Source organism: Balaenoptera musculus, chromosome 8 (assembly GCF_009873245.2).
Source record: "Balaenoptera musculus isolate JJ_BM4_2016_0621 chromosome 8, mBalMus1.pri.v3, whole genome shotgun sequence".
Taxonomy (NCBI): Eukaryota; Metazoa; Chordata; class Mammalia; order Artiodactyla; family Balaenopteridae; genus Balaenoptera; species Balaenoptera musculus.
In genome coordinates, this window is record NC_045792.1 from 84,844,170 (window position 1) to 84,860,390 (window position 16,221).

Here is a 16,221-nt window from a genome sequence, read left to right on the forward strand (position 1 = left end):
AAGGCTGCATTGTATTTCATGACATGCACGTACGGTACTGTGTTTAACCATCCTCCTGTTAGACCCTGGAGTCACTGACCGCACAGTTCTGTAGAGAGCCGCGTGAGCATCCTGAGTCTTAATTGATGAGCTCCCATGTACACCATGTGTGGAGACCCTCTTCTAGTGTGGTTTTGCTCTCTGGGCCAGGAGGATGTCAGTATTCTGCCTTGTTAGTGACGGTGTCAGGATGCCCAGGGGACACAGTCATGAAACTTCTCTTGGAAACGGATGAGTCGGTTACAGGGTTAAGCGTGCGCTGGAGTGGAAACAGCCAGCCTAGTCAGAGCAAGGGCAGAGTGCTGGTGAGGTTCTGGGAGTGGCTCTGAGCCTGGAGCCGGCCTTTCTGTCTGCACTGTCCTGCTTCCCCAACAGGTGTGCCTCGAGGGGGAGATTTCTCGCCAGTCCATCTTGAACAGCCTGTCTCGAGGCAAGAAGGCTTCGGGGGACCTGATTCCATGGACAGTGTCGGAACAGGTGATGTGCTTTTCCTGGTGTGTCTGAGCGAGTGAAGCTGGCGGTGCTGGAGGCTGTCTTTTGTTGCTTAGTTACCGGCTTGTGTCTCCCCCCACAGTTCCAAGACCCAGACTTTGGCGGCCTTTCGGGTGGAAGAGTGGTTCGCATTGCTGTTCACCCGGATTATCAAGCGGTAACGTGTCCTCGTGTGTGCTGTAATTAGCTGCGGCCGTGTTGCTGGCCGCTCGTCAGGGCAGGTGTCCGCGGTTGTTTAAATAGGAAGCTGGTCAAGGAGTAGCAGATCCAGGTCCCCCTCTGCTGTGGACGGTTTGCCCGGGGCTGGGGGTGGGCGGGCAGGGTGACTGTATGTGCTCACTCTTTGTGAGGACAGGGGACTTGTGAACCAGATCTGCTTCCCGTAGTTACCTCCCGTCTTAGAAGTCCTCACCGAGGAGTTAGCTGTAGAGTCATCGGTTCCGAGCTCACTGATCTGTGGACCAGAAAGCATGCTCACCCATCCTCACGTTCTTGACGGGCTGGACAGTGCGAGAGTGAGGGTCATGCCACGCTAGGTCTTAAGGGTCTCTGCTTTGACCTTGTTGAGGGGTTTCATTGGTTCTCTTTGCGAAGTGCAGTTTGACCTGGAGTGAAGGCTTTCTAGAAGCAATACAGGGGCGTAGAAGTGGTGTAGACACTGAGGACATCTCTCTTCCCTTTGCCTGTTTCCCTCCGTGTTTGCTCACAGATGGGCTATGGCAGCCGAGCCCTGCAGCTGCTGCAGATGTACTATGAGGGCAGATTCCCTTGTCTCGAGGAAAAGGTCCTGGAGCCCTCACAAGAAATTCACACCGTCAGCAGTGAGGTAAGCATCTTCTGGCCGAGCTCCTGGTTCCGGGGAGGGCCACCCTCTGGGTCTTCAGGGGTATCACCAAGAGCTGTCTTGTGGTCTGGGCTCTCTGAGCAGTAGCAGCAGAGTTCCTCTCTGGTTTTGGAGAAGCTTCTCTTTCTCCAGCTGACACTGAGGCCCTCGGATCAGCAGCATCCGCCTCACCTGGAGACTCTTGACCGCTGCCCCAGACCTCCTGAACCCCAGGCTTGGGGTGGGGCCCAGGAAGCTGCCTTAGCTCCCAGGTGATGCTGACCCACATGGCAGCTTAAAGCCACCGCTGTGCACTCTCCTCCTCTTAGTACTGAACCCACACTCAGGGAAGCTCTTTCCTTCTGGGTAAGAATGCCTAACGCTAGGAACTGGGACAGCTTTTCACACGGGTTCATTTGATTTTTCACAGTGTGCCTGTTCAGGAGGTGGGAGGTGGGAAGGGGCTTATACTTAAGGTCGGGCTCAGAGGTTTGTCACTTCCCAAGACACAGAGCCATCCGGTGACAGACCTGCATCTTCAGCCCCCATCTTCAGAACCTTACCTCTGTCTCTTTGTAAATGCGTTTGGCATTTCTAAACCGTGTGGCTGTTTCCTGAATTCTGGGTTTTGAGCAGTGTGAGTCCGTGCTTGTCTAGGGGTTTGGTATCCCTAGGAATGATGACTGGACTTAGTGGCGATTTTACATTTTAAAAACCAAGACACCTGTCCCGGTTTTTGCTGTGTTCGTCCAGAGCTTGGTGTGGCAGGGGTGCTTGGGAATGTCACTAAGCTTCCTCTCTCTCCGCTGGGTGGACGTGCTCTCCTCTCTGGCATCCAGGCTGTCAGCTTGCTGGAAGAGGTCGTCACTCCCCGGAAGGACCTGCCTCCCTTACTGCTCAAACTGAACGAGAGGCCTGCCGAGCACCTGGACTACCTGGGGGTGTCCTACGGCTTGACCCCCAGGCTCCTCAAGTAAGCGTTCGCCTGCCCTTCCTCCCGCAGCGTCCGTTTGGCCTTGGAGTTCTGAGAATGAGAGTCCTGTGGGCTGCGTGTCTGCCTTTTCAGTGGTGTCAGCTGTCCCTGACGCCCCCGCACCGCTGCCCTCACCCCCTGCCCTTCCCAGCTCTGTGTGTCAGCCGCTCCTAGAAGGCACACGTGGTGACCTGCTCTCTGTATCCTTTGCAGGTTCTGGAAACGAGCTGGCTTTGTTCCTGTTTATCTGAGACAGACCCCGGTGAGTGAGGTGTCTGGCAGAGGAGGGGGGTGACAGGTGTGTCCTTGCAGAGACCTGGTGCCTCCCGCTGTGCCCTGAGCGGTGTGCCTGTGCTGCCAGGAGGCCACTCTGAATGCCCCCGGAGCAGCCGCCCTTACGGAGGGCCACGCGGTCACTCTCCCCACTGCGCACTGTAGCGGCTTCGTGCTCCACGCTGAGGTGGCGGAAGTGCACGTGGGCTTGTTCACTACGTTCTGGAATCCTGTCACTGGGGGCCTCCTCGAATTTGTATTTTTTAAAAATAGGAAGAAAAGTGGTTTTAGGGGAGGAGTGCATACTATAAGCTGGTATCTGAAGGAGGGATGTGCTTGTGTGGACAACAGAGCCATAGAGGATAAAATGGAAGATGAGAGAGTTAGTGGCTGTCAGTTCATTAAAAAAAAATTTATTTAGCACGTGCACTGAATCAAGCAGTGAGCAAGACAAGCCGTGAAGCTTATTTTCTAATGAGTAGGAATAGGCAGCAAAAAAGTGAGCAAACAAGAAGTATTCAGATAGTGACAGTGTAATGAGTGGTCAGGCTTCCGAGGAGTGACCTTTCAAACTGCAACCTGAATGATCAGAGTGGACCAGCCACGTGACAGTCCTGCCTGCAGAAAAGTGAGCGTATTCAAGCAGAGGGCACAGCAAATGTGAGGACCTGAGGCAGAAAGGAAGTTGGTGATTTGAAGGAAACAAAAGGCCAGTGTGGCTGGAGGGCCCTTGAAAGGGAAGGGTGGTGATTCATGGCGGAGCAGGTGGGTCTGGGCAGGGACTTTGCGCTCCCTCCCCGTTCAGGTGGAGGGAGGGGTTAGAGGGAAGGTGCTGGGGCTGCCGTGTAGACGATGGACGGTGGACCGTGAGTAGAGGCGGGGAGATGAGCGGCTTGGCTGGGGAGGACGTGGTGAGGGGAGAGAAGGGCCAGACGCCAGGGGTGTTTGGGAGGTGAACTGAGAAGAGTTGAAGGATGGGGGTGTGGAAGGTAAGTGAACAGAAGTATCAAGGGTAGTTCTTTGGTTTTTGGCTGGAGAGACTGGCTGAGAAACTGGGTGTTGGAGATGCTGTTTCCTGAGATAAGACTCAATGGGGGGCTTCCTTGGTGGCACAGCGGTTAAGAACCCGCCTGCCAGTGCAGGGGACACGGGTTCGAGCCCTGGTCTGGGAAGATCCCACATGCCGCGGAGCAGCTAAGCCAGTGTGCCACAACTACTGAGCCTGCGCTCTAGAGCCCATGCGCCACAACTACTGAGCCTTCGCTCTAGAGCCCGCGAGCCACAACTACTGAGCCTTCGCTCTAGAGCCTGCGAGCCACAACTACTGAGCCCGCGTGCCACAACTACTGAATCCCACACGCCTAGAGCCCGTGCTCTGCAGCAAGAGACGCCACTGCAATGAGAAGCCCGTGCACCTCCATGAAGAGTGGCCCCTGCTCGCCGCAACTAGAGAAAGCCCGTGAGCAGCAACGAAGACCCAACACAGCCAAAAAAAAATAATAAAAAAAAATAATAAATAAATTAAAAAAAAAAAACGACTCAATGGGTAGGACCAGATTTGGAGGTGGAAGTGGGAATTGTTTTTGGCACAGTAAGTGTGTGATGCCTATTAGACAGCCAAGTGTGAAAGTATGGAATAGGCAGTTGACTACAGGAGTCTGGAGATCAAGGAAGAGGTCGGGGCTAGAGACAGATTTGAGAGCCATCAGCATACTCTTAATAGAATATACTCTCGGGGTCAGGGACTTTTTTGGTGCGGGGGTGGGTGTCTGTTTTCTTCACAGCTGTAACCCTGGCACTTAATAGCATCTGCTATGTATAGTACATGTTCAGTAAGCACTTTTGTTCAGTGAATAAGTATTTAAAGCTGTTGAAAGTAGGGGCTGAGCATAAAGAGGGTGAGTCCTTAGGCTCTGCAGCATTTAGAGGAATGAGTCAGGAAACACAGCAAGGGAGGCTGAGGAGTAGCCATGATCTGTAGGAGAAGGGCAGGGGCTGTGGTGTCAGAATCCAAGAATAACGAGCGTTCCAGGAAGGGGAGTCATTGCTGTCAGAGAACAAGTAAGGTTAGGACAGTTGACCACTGGATTTGTCGGCGTTGGTGGTCTGAATAAAGGCAGCTTCAGTGGAGTGGCGGGATCAACCTGACCGGAGAGAATGGGAGGTGAGGAAATAGACTGAATACACGATTCCTACACCAGCCAAAGGGAGCAGAGGAATAAGGTAGCTGGGGGGAGATTGGAGTCAGGGCAGGTTTGTCAGCCGGGAGATTCCAGAACATGTTTGTTTGCTGCAGGGTGTGATCCTGTAGAGATCATGCAGATGCAGGTGAGGGGGGCTGATTGCAGGACTACAGGCCCAGAAGAGGCAGGAGGGTAGGACCTGGAGTGCAGGGGCAGAGGTGGCCACCGCATCCCTCACAACAGGAGGGAAGCAAACAGTGGGCACAGAAGGTACTGGTCAGCTGGTGGAGTTGGTGCTGGGAGCGTGAAGAAGTTCTCCTGATTGCTTCTGTTTTCCCAGAGAGGGGAGGCCAGCAGCTGAGAGGGAGTGTTGGAGGTTTGGTTTTGGAGAGCTCAAGGTCAATATCCAAGGGTGGCACCCATCTGAGAGTTCAAAGCTGGACTGGTGAGGACCACTGGGTGTGTGGCTGCTTCCACGTTGGCAGGAGCAGCTGTAGAGGGGCTGGGTCCTTGTCAACGACCCTGGTCAAAGCTGGAATGTAAGTTTGGTGGTCGACTGCAAGGAACACACAACCAGTGAGTTCAGCGTGGACCACAGTATGTCCCTGTGGTCTTGTACTGTGCACTGCTTGTTTGTGACTTGGTGGTGGCGTTTTGTTACTTGAATGCCCTTCAGTTGAAATCCATTAGATATTTTTATGGTGTTGGGCTTCGTGGTTGTTGTGTAGTAGAAATTTTAAAACCTGTGGTTACTGCTTTAGTACCTAAAGGAGCCTGCACTTGCAAACCTGTTGCCAGCAGGGGAACTCTTGCCATGCTGTTTTTTGGCCATGCAGTTTTTGCTGCGAGCACCCAAAACACGTTGATTGTGTCATGTGGAGTTTAAGCTGTAATGCCTCTCGGTTCAGAATCTGACCTGATGTGAGCAAGGGGCTCACAGCAGAAGACATGCTCCGAAGGTCTGAGCAGCTTTGCGCCATCGCTGGGGCACCTGCTCAGAAGTTGCAGGGCAAAGTGGTCTCTGGAAGCTGTTGTGTAGGCAGTGGGCCCTGCGAGAATGAAGGCGAGGCCGCCTCTCCTGCTGGGGAGGAAGCAAGGGCCCGTGTGAGCGTGCTTGCCCTTCAGCAGTGACAGGTCCTTCATAAAAGGGGGTCTTGGTGCCAGTTAGGGATTTGTGTTTCCCAGAATGACCTGACAGGAGAACACTCGTGCATCATGCTGAAGACGTTGATGGACGAGGATGAGGCCAACCAGGGCGCCTGGCTCTCTGCCTTTTGGAAAGGTGAGTGGGAGTGGAGGTGGAGGGTGGCCAGGTGCAGGCACAGGGGCCTGCAGACCTCTGACACTGTGTGGTTGAACCCCGCAGATTTCCGAAGGCGATTCCTAGCCCTGCTGTCCTACCAGTTCAGCACCTTCTCTCCTTCCCTGGCTCTGAACATCCTTCAGAACAGGAACATCGGGAAACCCGTGCAGCCGGGTGAGCTGGTGGGGCGGCCGGAGGGCTGGCGGGGCTTGGTTGTGTGGAACAGGAGGTGGGCATGTGGTCCAGGAAGAGGGCTGGAGTAGGAATGGAGGGGCTGGTTCCAGGCCTGCATCTCCCCGACCCGCCTCTGCTCAGCAGGCCCTGCTCCGCCTCAGGGCTGCTATCATACACTGTGCCTGTCGCCTTCATGACAGGACTTGCAGGGTAGGACTTGGCTTTAGAGGTGTAAGTAGGCCTACAGCTGGACAGTTATGGAACCTGATCTAAATCCTGTGAGCTAGGGTAACTAGCTCAATTCTGAGGCTCAGTTTCCTCATTCATGAAATTGTAATAAGAATATGCTGTCAACCTTCTGTGGCCAACACACAGAAGCGCTTTGGGCATGTAGATTCTGTCTGAATATTTAAAATACCCAAAAAGGTGTAAGGGACCATTAGTGTTAACAGCTGTGGGGTATTTTTTCCCTCTTGCTAGTTATGTGTATGTATACCCTTTTTTTGGGCCAATTATATTTTGGTGTAAAAATCTGTTTGTCGAGCTGGGTGGAGCATGCCTGTTTCCTGTGAAGCTGCGTCCTGAGAAGTGACAAAGTGGGGAAAGTGTTGCATTCCTCTAACCCCAGGGCACGGGAGCCTTTCTTGGTCTGATGTGTTGGCGTGGAACTCTGAGCAAGGGTGACACACCGTCTGTCCCCCTCCCTGCGTGGACCAAGCTGCCTCCCCTTTGCAGGAGGAGGGTCAGGGCGGCCCAGGGTGGGCAGGCACTTTCAGGTGGCTCCTCTCCGGTTCCTGCTGAAGGCCCGGTGGAGTTGCAGCTGTTGGGTGCCACCTGGGACCGTGTTGTGAGTGCCATCTGGGAATCTCGTCGGACCCTGCAAGGGCGTTGGGCTCACCTGACTCGTCTGGCTCTGTCGTATGTCCAGCCCTGTGCCGGGAGGAGCTGGAAGCACTCTTCCTCCCCTATGACCTCAAGAGGCTGGAGATGTATTCACGGAACATGGTTGACTATCACCTCATCATGGACATGATCCCGGCCATCTCCCGGATGTATTTCCTGAACCAGCTGGGGGACCTGGCCCTGTCTGCTGCCCAGTCGGTAGGTTACCTGCTGCTCGTGTGCTGGTTTTGTGGAGCAGTTTATATGCTGGGTGTTGGTCGGATGCTTTGACATAACTTTGTGCATTTAATTCTTCGTGGTGCTGTTGGGGGGGTAGTGGTCTCACCTTTTACACGTGGGGACTCTTGGGCTTTCCAGTCGAGCTGTGTGCCCAGCAGTACAGTAAGTAAGTAGAAGTGCTGCAGTCTGGACCCACGTTCTTCCACCCCACCACGTTGCCTTGATTCTTACTCTGCTTCATCAGAGGTCTAGGAGCACCTTGTACTTGTAGCGTAGCCGTAAGGCAGCTGTTTGCCGGGATAAGAAGTTAGTTTGGAGATTTCAGGAGGAGGGAGTTTTCCTGGTGGTTTCAGTAACAGGATGAATGGGAAGATTCCACAATCGTGTCAGTCAGTGTTTTGGTCGAGAGAGAGTAACTCTGGTTCTTGGTGTCGTTTTAATGGGCAAAAGCCTGTCCTGGCAGCCACTCCAACAGATTCTCCGTCCCCCAGGCTCTTCTCTTGGGGATTGGCCTGCAGCACAAGTCTGTGGACCAGCTGGAAAAGGAGATCGAGCTGCCCTCAGGCCAGTTGATGGGACTTTTCAACCGGATCATCCGCAAGGTTGTGAAGGTAACCTCAGCTGAGGGCAGGGCTTTGGCCTGTTTTGAAAAATGTGTCAAACCCACTCCCTGCCCCAGGATGCAGAAATGTTAACATTTGGCTGTGTTTGCTGCAGATCTTTACACACACACACACACACACACACACACACACACACACACACACACACACACACAGATATGGGGAACTTCAGCTGGATCTGTAACGTTCCGTGTTCTCTCCCAGAGGCACGCCTGATAGGAGTGTGACACCTCTCCAGTCGGTGATTTCCTGCTCCTCCCGTGAGCGTGTGTACTCCTAAACCGTGCAGAGCGCGTGCTAGGTGACTTAGTGACGAGTGGCTGGGTCTCTGCTGCTCCTTCATCTTCTGCTTCTCGGCCTTGGTCTTTTGTAGCTGTTTAATGAAGTGCAGGAGAAGGCCATTGAGGAGCAAATGGTGGCAGTGAAGGCCGTGGTTATGGAGCCCACGCTGAAGACGCTGAGTGACGACCTGGTAGGAACACCGAACATCTGCCCCCTCCCCTGTAGGAAGAGTCCCCGGCGCTAGTGTTCTGGGGGTGTGGGGAGCGCGCTCCCCGAGTCTCCCTGCCCCTCGCGTGCACACCCGGTCCTTGACGAGGCCCCCAGCTGAGTGCGTGTGCGAGCTGGCAGTCCAGCAGCTGCTGTTGTGAACTACTTGTTTGATCTTATAGGTTTTCAGAAGGCACGTTTTATATTCATACACACTTTAGTAAGAGCTGCCTCTAACGCTGTGGGGGGAAACGTGCAGAAGGAGAGGCCTGCTGGTCGTCGCGGTCACGTTCTGCCCCCTGGCCTTTCCCTGGGATTTGTCCCCTGCCTGACTCTGACCTACTCTCTCTATGGGACTTCGACCACAGGATGAAGCAGCAAAGGAGTTCCAGGAGAAACACAGGAAAGAAGTGGGGAAGCTGAAGAACCTGGACCTCGCTCAGTAAGGCGCCTCGTGGGAAGCACGGAGCCTCTGCTGGTTGCTTCTCATTCGCTTCCTGGGTGCCCTGGAAGCTGTGTTTCATGGGATCATTTTTAGAAGCACTAGCAGCTAAAAACCTCCTAATTGACTAATTGCATACTTTTGAAGGCTTTGTTTTCCCCAGATGAGCTCTGCCACTTTGTAAGTCATGCCTTGCGGGTCGTGCTCCTGAGATCCCTTGGGTCCCATGTCATGCCCCGGGCCCCCAGGGAAGGGGGATTCTGATCCATGAGCATCCACTTTCAGTGGCCGCTTTTTAATATTTGGCTTTTGATGTGAATTTGTTTGAAGAAAGGATCCTACTGCCAACGAACCAACAAAACCCCTTGTTCTAGAACCCTCCATGCCCTGGAGATTGCAGTCCTCTTTGAGCTGCAGCTATAATGGTGGTACCCGCCCGGTAGATGGATGTGAATAACCGCTCCAGACTTGGTGGCCTCTGAGCCTCTTTGACCTGTAGTCCCGTTGCTGGGTCATTAGTGATGGTGGTTGTTGGATGTGAGATGGAGGCGGCCAGGAGGTCCGTGGGCAAAGTATTGAGCTCTGCCCGCAGCTTTGCAGCATCAAAGCCTTGACTTGTCAGGACTGCTAGATCCCAGAGAGGTGGGGCGAGGTGGGGCAGACAGGGCCCAGTCCAAGGGCGTGTGGGCTGTGGAGGTGGCGGTGAGCAAGGAGATGCTGGGGGTGACAGGCTCCTCTGGTGGGTGGTTGCTGAGAGTCAGGTGGGAGAAGTCGGGCAGCTGCCTTCTGTGCGGATCGACCCCTGCTAGCAGGCCTGACCGTGCTTGTTCCGGTGAAGTTCCTGTCCCCTGGAGCTCAGCTGCACGCCTGTCCCCTGCTCTCTGCTGTTCAAACGCTGGTGCAGCTCAGCCTGGCTTACGTGGTAGGACGTGTGTGATGAAAACGTTGTCACTCTCTTACTTTCTTTTAAGCGGCCTTCTCTTCTTTTGAGCAGGCTTTGATATTTCCTTTTATTTTTTAGATACATAATCCGTGGGGACGATGAAGAATGGAATGAAGTTTTGAACAAAGCCGGGCAGAATGCCTCAGTTGTCAGCCTGAAAAGGTGAGGAGCTGGCATACATCAGGCAGGGGAGGCATTCTGGCCTGTCTGCTTCGCTGGTAACTTTCACTAGGAAATGGGAGGTTGGAGCAAAAACTTTGAGGAAAGTCACGATTCTTTCCTTTGAGGGATGCTATTTTTGTGTCATAGCTCCCACTGATCAGGCAGGGCCGTTGCTTAGGCCTGGATCTCTGCATCCCTCGTATTCTCAGACATGCCAGGGAGACAGGCTTGAGAGCAGCCCTGGAGTTGCCGCTAACTGAGCACTTCCTGGGGGCTTTAATGCAGCATCCCCTTCATGCTCAAAACAGAGGTGGCTTTTTTCTTACATCACTGCTTTATTTATTTATTTTTATTGACGTATGATTGATTTATAATGTGTTAATTACTGCTGTACAGCAAAGTGACTCAGTTATACATATTTATACATTCTTTTTCATATTCTTTCCTAATACGGTTTATCACAGGACCTTGTTGTTCATCCATTCTGTATGTAGCGGTTTGCATCTGCTAATCACAAACTCCCAATCCATTCCTCTCCCACCCACCTCCCCCTTGGCAACCCCCAGTCTGTTCTCTATCTCTGAGATTCTGTTTCTGTTTTTTTTTGGTTTTTTTTCAGGCTTATTAAGCTTGACCTCTCTAAACTCACCCTTGCACTCTACCCCCTCAAACCTGGTTATTATTTTGCTTTTTTAATAGGGTTTTATGTGTGTTATACACATATATAGTTCAATTCGTGTATGTCTTTTTTGAAACTTTCCTTGATAAAACACACAGCTTCTTCGTTATTTGTGCTTCTTTAAATTGCTGTGGTCCCGTCTTTTTCCCAGATTTGCTCTATTGATCTCTCTGTTTTGTTTCCCCCTTAATATTTATTTATTTATTTAGGCTGTGCTGGGTCTTAGTTGCGGCATGCGGAATCTTCCTTGCAGCATGCAAGATCTTTTAGTTGCGGCGTGCGGACCTCTTAGTTGTGGCATGCAGGACTCTTAGTGCGGCACACACGCCAGATCTAGTTCCCTGGCCAGGGATCGAACCCGGGCCCCCTACGTCGGGGGTGTGGAGTCCTACCCACTGGACCACCAGGGAAGTCCCTCTGTTTCTGTTTCATAGATAGGTTCAATTTGTGTCATTTTTAGATTCCACCACATAAGTGGTATCATACAGTTATTTGTCTTTCTCTTTCTGACTTATATTCACTTAGTATGATAAACCTCTAGTTGCATCCATGTTGCTGCAAATGGCATTATTTTGTTCTCTTCTTTACAGCTGAGTAGTATCCCGATTGTATATCTTACCACATCTTCTTTAATCCATTCTCTGTTTGATGGACATGTAGGTTGTTTTCCATGTCTTGGTATTGTGAATAGTGCTGCTGTGAACATAAGGGTGCATGTACTTTTTGAATTATAGTTTGTCTGGATATATGCCCAGGAGTGGATTGCTGGCTCATATGGTAAATTCTATTTTTAGTTTTCTGAGGAACCTCCATACTGTTTTTTCACAGTGGCTTCACCAAACTTACATTCCCACCAAGCAGTGTAGGAAGGTTCCCTTTTCTCCCACACCCTCCTCCAGCATTTGTTATTCGTAGACTTTTAATGATGGCCATTCTGACCTGGTGTGAGATGGTACCTCATGTAGTTCTTTGATTTGCATTTCTCTGCTAATAGCAATGACGAGCATCTTTTCACATGCCTGTTGGCCATCTGTATGTCTTTGGAGAAATGTCTCTTCAGGTCTTCTATCCATTTTTCGATTGGGTTGTTTTTTTTGTTTTTAAGTTGTACGAGCTGTTTGTATAATTTGGAAATTAAGCCCTTGTCCATCGCATCATTTGCAGATATTTTCTCCCATTCTGTAGGTTGTCTTTTCATTTTGTTTATGGTTTCCTTTGCTGTGCAAAAGCTCGTAAGTTTGATTAGGTCCCATTTGTTATTTTTCTTTTTATTTCTTTCTATTGCCTTGGGAGCCTGACCTAAGAAAACTTTGGTATGATTTATGTCAGAGAATGTTTTGCCAATATTCTCTTCTAGGAGTTTTATGGGTATATCACTGCTTTAAAGATGAAGTAACCGAGGCTGTCAGGTGTTAAGTGACTTCCCAAGAAGCATATAGCTAGTAAGAGGCAGAGCCAGAATCAGGATGAGGTTTGTCCATTGCAAAGCCCAGAGTTTTACCTGTTATACTCTCCTTCCTCTAAGCCAGTGGTTCTCAAAGTTTTGGATCTCAGAGTTCCTTTATATCATAAAAATTATTGCAGACCCCAAAGGGCTTTTGTGCATGTGGGTTTTATCTATCAATATTTCCCATTTTTTAGAGACACAGATGTAGAGAACAAACGTGTGGACACCAAGGGGGGAAAGTGGAGGTGGGGGGAGGTGGTGGTGGTGGGATGAACTGGGAGATCGAGATTGACATGTATACACTAATATGTGTGAAATAGATAACTAATAAGAACCTGCTGTATAAAAAAATTAAATTAAAAAAAATTTCCCATTTTAGAAATGAAAAAACTGAGAAATTTTAAAAAATGTTTATTCAGAATTAACAGTCATGGACTCTACGGGTTTTTTGTTTTTAAAAATACCTTTTTCATAAAAATTTTAGTGAGAAGAGTGGCATTGTTTTACATTTACATTTTTGCGAATCTTTTTAATATCTGGCATACTAGAAAGCAGCTGGATTCTCCTGTCTGTTTCTGCATTCAATCTGTTGTGCTATCACACATCTTGTAGCCTCTGGAAAACAAAACAATTGGGAGAGAATGAAAGTGGAAGAGGCAAATAATGTATTAGGATTATTATGAAAATAGTTTTGACTTTGGGGCCCACCAGGAGGGGTCCTGGGGGACTCCAGGACTCCCTGGACTACTCTTTGAAAACCTTCGCCCTCAGCTGCTTCTCTGCAGAGCGGTGTGTTTGTAGATGACAGTGGTTCCGTGGGGCGGCACCTTCACTGGAGTTTCCCTTGGGAAGATAGTGAGGCCTCCCCTGTCCTGGGCCTCTGGAGATGAGGCTTCCACAGCTGGTTTGGGGGTTTGTGGGGGTGGTGAGTTCTTGGCATTGCCATAAACAGGGTCCCCTGAAGAGTTTATTTGGAAAGAGGAAATCTTGTGACTCTAGGAGCCATAGTTCCCAGAAATCAGATATTCTCTTCTGCTGTCTCCATGAGTCACTGTGCTATCTGGAAGATTCCAGCATCGGTGCTAGCCTCATTTTCCTGATGGTCTCTGATGTGGCACAAAAGCCCGCTGTCAGTGTGTCCTGATTTCTGGTTTGGACAATACGGCAGATGCGGCCCAGGGCCCGTGATGGCCGCGTATTGAGTGTGGCGGCTTTGAACAAGGCCGGCTCTGGGCCTGGTGTGGAGACGGCCTGCTTCAGTGCTCCGCAGAGCTCGGTCTCTCCCGCTGTTGGTTTGGCTGTCACTGCCCCTGAGGAGCCATCTGCATTACCCAGTCTGTGTGGCCATTCATGCGCTTGAGGGGTCTGGGGAAACGTGAAAGCTTGCACTTTTGGAGGTAAAAATGCTGATAACTGTCGTTCCGAATTCTTTGAGGCCTTTCTTCTGTCTTCTGAGCAGTCACTTCATTCAGGTGATGTTAGGTCTCAGGACAGAATTGCTCACCCTCCCCTTAATAGGGAGGTGTTTGTTTCCAGGGCAGAATGACACTGGAGAGAATCCTTAACCTATAAGGGGAAAGGAAGGTGGCCATTTGCTGAGCTATTCTCATGTTAATCTATCTGTGAGGAACCTGCCGGCCAGCTGAAATGTGTACCCGAGTTACTATTCCTTTGGGTTTTCTTCTCATTTAGGAAAAATAAAATAACACATCAAAAAGTATTGTATGGTTTTCCTGGGAGTTTCGTGCTTTGTATTAGGGACTATCCTCAGAGTCATTGGGATAATATGTCTGGTTTCCAGCGTAATCCTAGTGGTAAGTGGTGGGAAGGAATTTCCTTATAACGCCTTAGATTTTCCTTAAAGTCTTGGGATTTTCCTTAAAGTCTTGGGAGGGGGAAACGTACAGATTTCAGGAGTTAAGGCGTAGATTTGTTTCTCCACAGACTGAGAGCTTGGTCAGGGCAGGAGCTGGGTTGGTGTGGTGTACCCCCAGACCCCAGCACAATGCCCTGTAGGCCTGCGGAGGACATTGCTGTGTGATTGCACGTTCTTACATCACGTTTCAGATGGCGGAAACCCTTTTTCAGACAAAGCAAAGCAAGCTTAAAGCAAAGCAGTCTGAAAGGTTACAGATCCAGGCATGCTCATTCTTCTCTTTCTACTCCTGTTTTTTCTTCTCCAGTGACAAAGAAAGGAAGTTGGAAGCCAAACCAGAACCCAAACAGAAACAAAAGTTGAAGAAAAACAGAGATGTGAAGACAAAAAAGATACAAAACTGAAGTGGAAGAAATAGTGGAGAGTAACTTGGGTGTCGGTGGCTGACTCGTAAGGAGATACCCTGACTTTTCTGAACTGTCTCTGGCTGGACTGAGTGGCAGCTGACTAGACATTAAAAGCAGTCGCTTCTGAATGGGTCTGCTTAGAACTCGATGGTTGGCAAACCTCCGGCCACCGTCCCTCCTCCCCCCATTCCAGGCTGCCTTTCCATTCGTTCATATTTTGCTTTGGGCCCAGGTTTTTTTCGGTTCCTTCTCGCAGTGTAGAAGCCACGCTCGCTCTGTCCCTTCTCGGGCGTGTCCAAGTACACGGTCTTCTGGGGATGTTCAGGAGGCTGCTGGGGGAGCACCGGGGCCTCTTGTTATGAACTTGTCCAACTCCCTGGGGCCTGGAGCCGCAGAGGCTCTAGCGCAGCCAGGACTGGCGTCCTGGGACCCACATTGCCGTGTGCCGTTCCTCTCCTGGCCCTGCAGTGGCCCGGAAAAGCCTGAGTTCTTAGGATAGGAAGGATATGACATCTGAGTCCCCAATACCTGTTATTTCATCCATTTGGGCAAAATGTTGGAAAGACCCTTTTGCTGGCAGGGGTGAGGGGGTTAGAGAATCTATTTTTTAATAAATTACATCCTAGAAAGATCAGCTGCCTGTGTGCTCGTCAACTGAACGTAGGTGGAAGTTGCACTTTGCTCATTTCTTTTGGTGGATCTTGGCTGCCGGTATACTTGGGAGGGTGCTGGCATCAAGGCCGAGGGTGGGCAGCGTGGCCAGGGCTTACTGACCCAGGAGCCCATGGGAGAAGTGGCCGTGCTGACCGGTGCTCGCTGTGGTGGTTCCGAGGGACTTGGGATGGCACCTGGAGGCCAGCTAGCTGGGCCTCTTCTGCCTAGCTCCTGTCAGGTCGTCTGGTCCTCTCCACAGAAGTTATGTGGCGGCTTCATGTGTATTTTGGAATGTTTGATGGTGTCTGCTTTCCAGTCCCGAATCTGATACCATTGTTATTGAAACCTTGACCCTGCATCCCCAACCAGGGATCGAACCAGGGCCCCCTGCAGTGGAAGTGTAGAGTCCTAGCCACTGGACGGCCAGGGAGTTTCCTGTCTGCTGGTGCTATAGGATTGTTCCTCATCCACGTCACCAGGTGCAAGGAGAGCTCAGAGTGGAAGTCAGTTCCGTCGTGCTCTGGTTCTGATCCGCCTTTCTCCCTGCCTCCGCATGTGGGTTAATGGCGATCCTTCGGAGCTCGCTGACCGTGTCGGATTTCAGCTTCTGTATTTTTCCTTATTTTAAAAAAACTCATGTGGTGGCCTTGGTTACTGATCTTCCTTGGTTTTTCATAGACTTTTAAAAGGACTGGGCCTCTGTGAGTCCAAATAGATCCTTTCCTCAGCCCTGATAGGTAATCTGGTTCCTAGAAGTCTGGCGTGTGGACGGGGAAGGAAAGGGAGCTTCTGGACCAAAGAGGGTTAAATGTGCACCTCCCAGGACAGATGGCCACGGGGAGACAAGCAGATTCTGACTGCGTACCTGGGACCACTGTGCCTTGTCCCTATAGGTGTAGGGCCTTTTGTCTCCTGGAGCTGCAGACCCCCTATTAAGTCTGAAGGAAAGTTTAATGAGATGAAAAAATTTTTTGATCCATTTTTCTCAGGTGAGTGCCTGAGCCTGCCTTTCAAAGACGATTTTCTTAAGGAGAGCGGCTAAAAAGCAGAGTCACGGCCCCAAATGGTCTGAGCTGAATGGCATCTTAAACCTCTCCAGCCACGTCGTCCCACAGGT

At 50.8% G+C, this 16,221-nt stretch overlaps 1 protein-coding gene across 1 annotated transcript in view; it reads left to right on the top strand.

Moving 5' to 3' along the window:
• Positions 1-15,083, top strand: part of NAT10 (N-acetyltransferase 10) — a 39,426-nt gene extending 24,343 nt beyond the window's left edge. Inside the window, exons 17-29 of the mRNA XM_036861605.1 lie at positions 415-516; positions 614-688; positions 1,241-1,357; positions 2,194-2,327; positions 2,541-2,589; positions 5,969-6,065; positions 6,150-6,260; positions 7,189-7,361; positions 7,874-7,993; positions 8,379-8,477; positions 8,863-8,936; positions 9,958-10,041; positions 14,351-15,083. Of these exons, the coding sequence (XP_036717500.1) occupies positions 415-516; positions 614-688; positions 1,241-1,357; positions 2,194-2,327; positions 2,541-2,589; positions 5,969-6,065; positions 6,150-6,260; positions 7,189-7,361; positions 7,874-7,993; positions 8,379-8,477; positions 8,863-8,936; positions 9,958-10,041; positions 14,351-14,447 (1,332 nt within the window). The 3' untranslated portion in view covers positions 14,448-15,083. The remainder of the gene's footprint in view (positions 1-414; positions 517-613; positions 689-1,240; positions 1,358-2,193; positions 2,328-2,540; positions 2,590-5,968; positions 6,066-6,149; positions 6,261-7,188; positions 7,362-7,873; positions 7,994-8,378; positions 8,478-8,862; positions 8,937-9,957; positions 10,042-14,350) is intronic.
• The last annotated feature ends 1,138 nt before the right edge of the window (positions 15,084-16,221 follow it).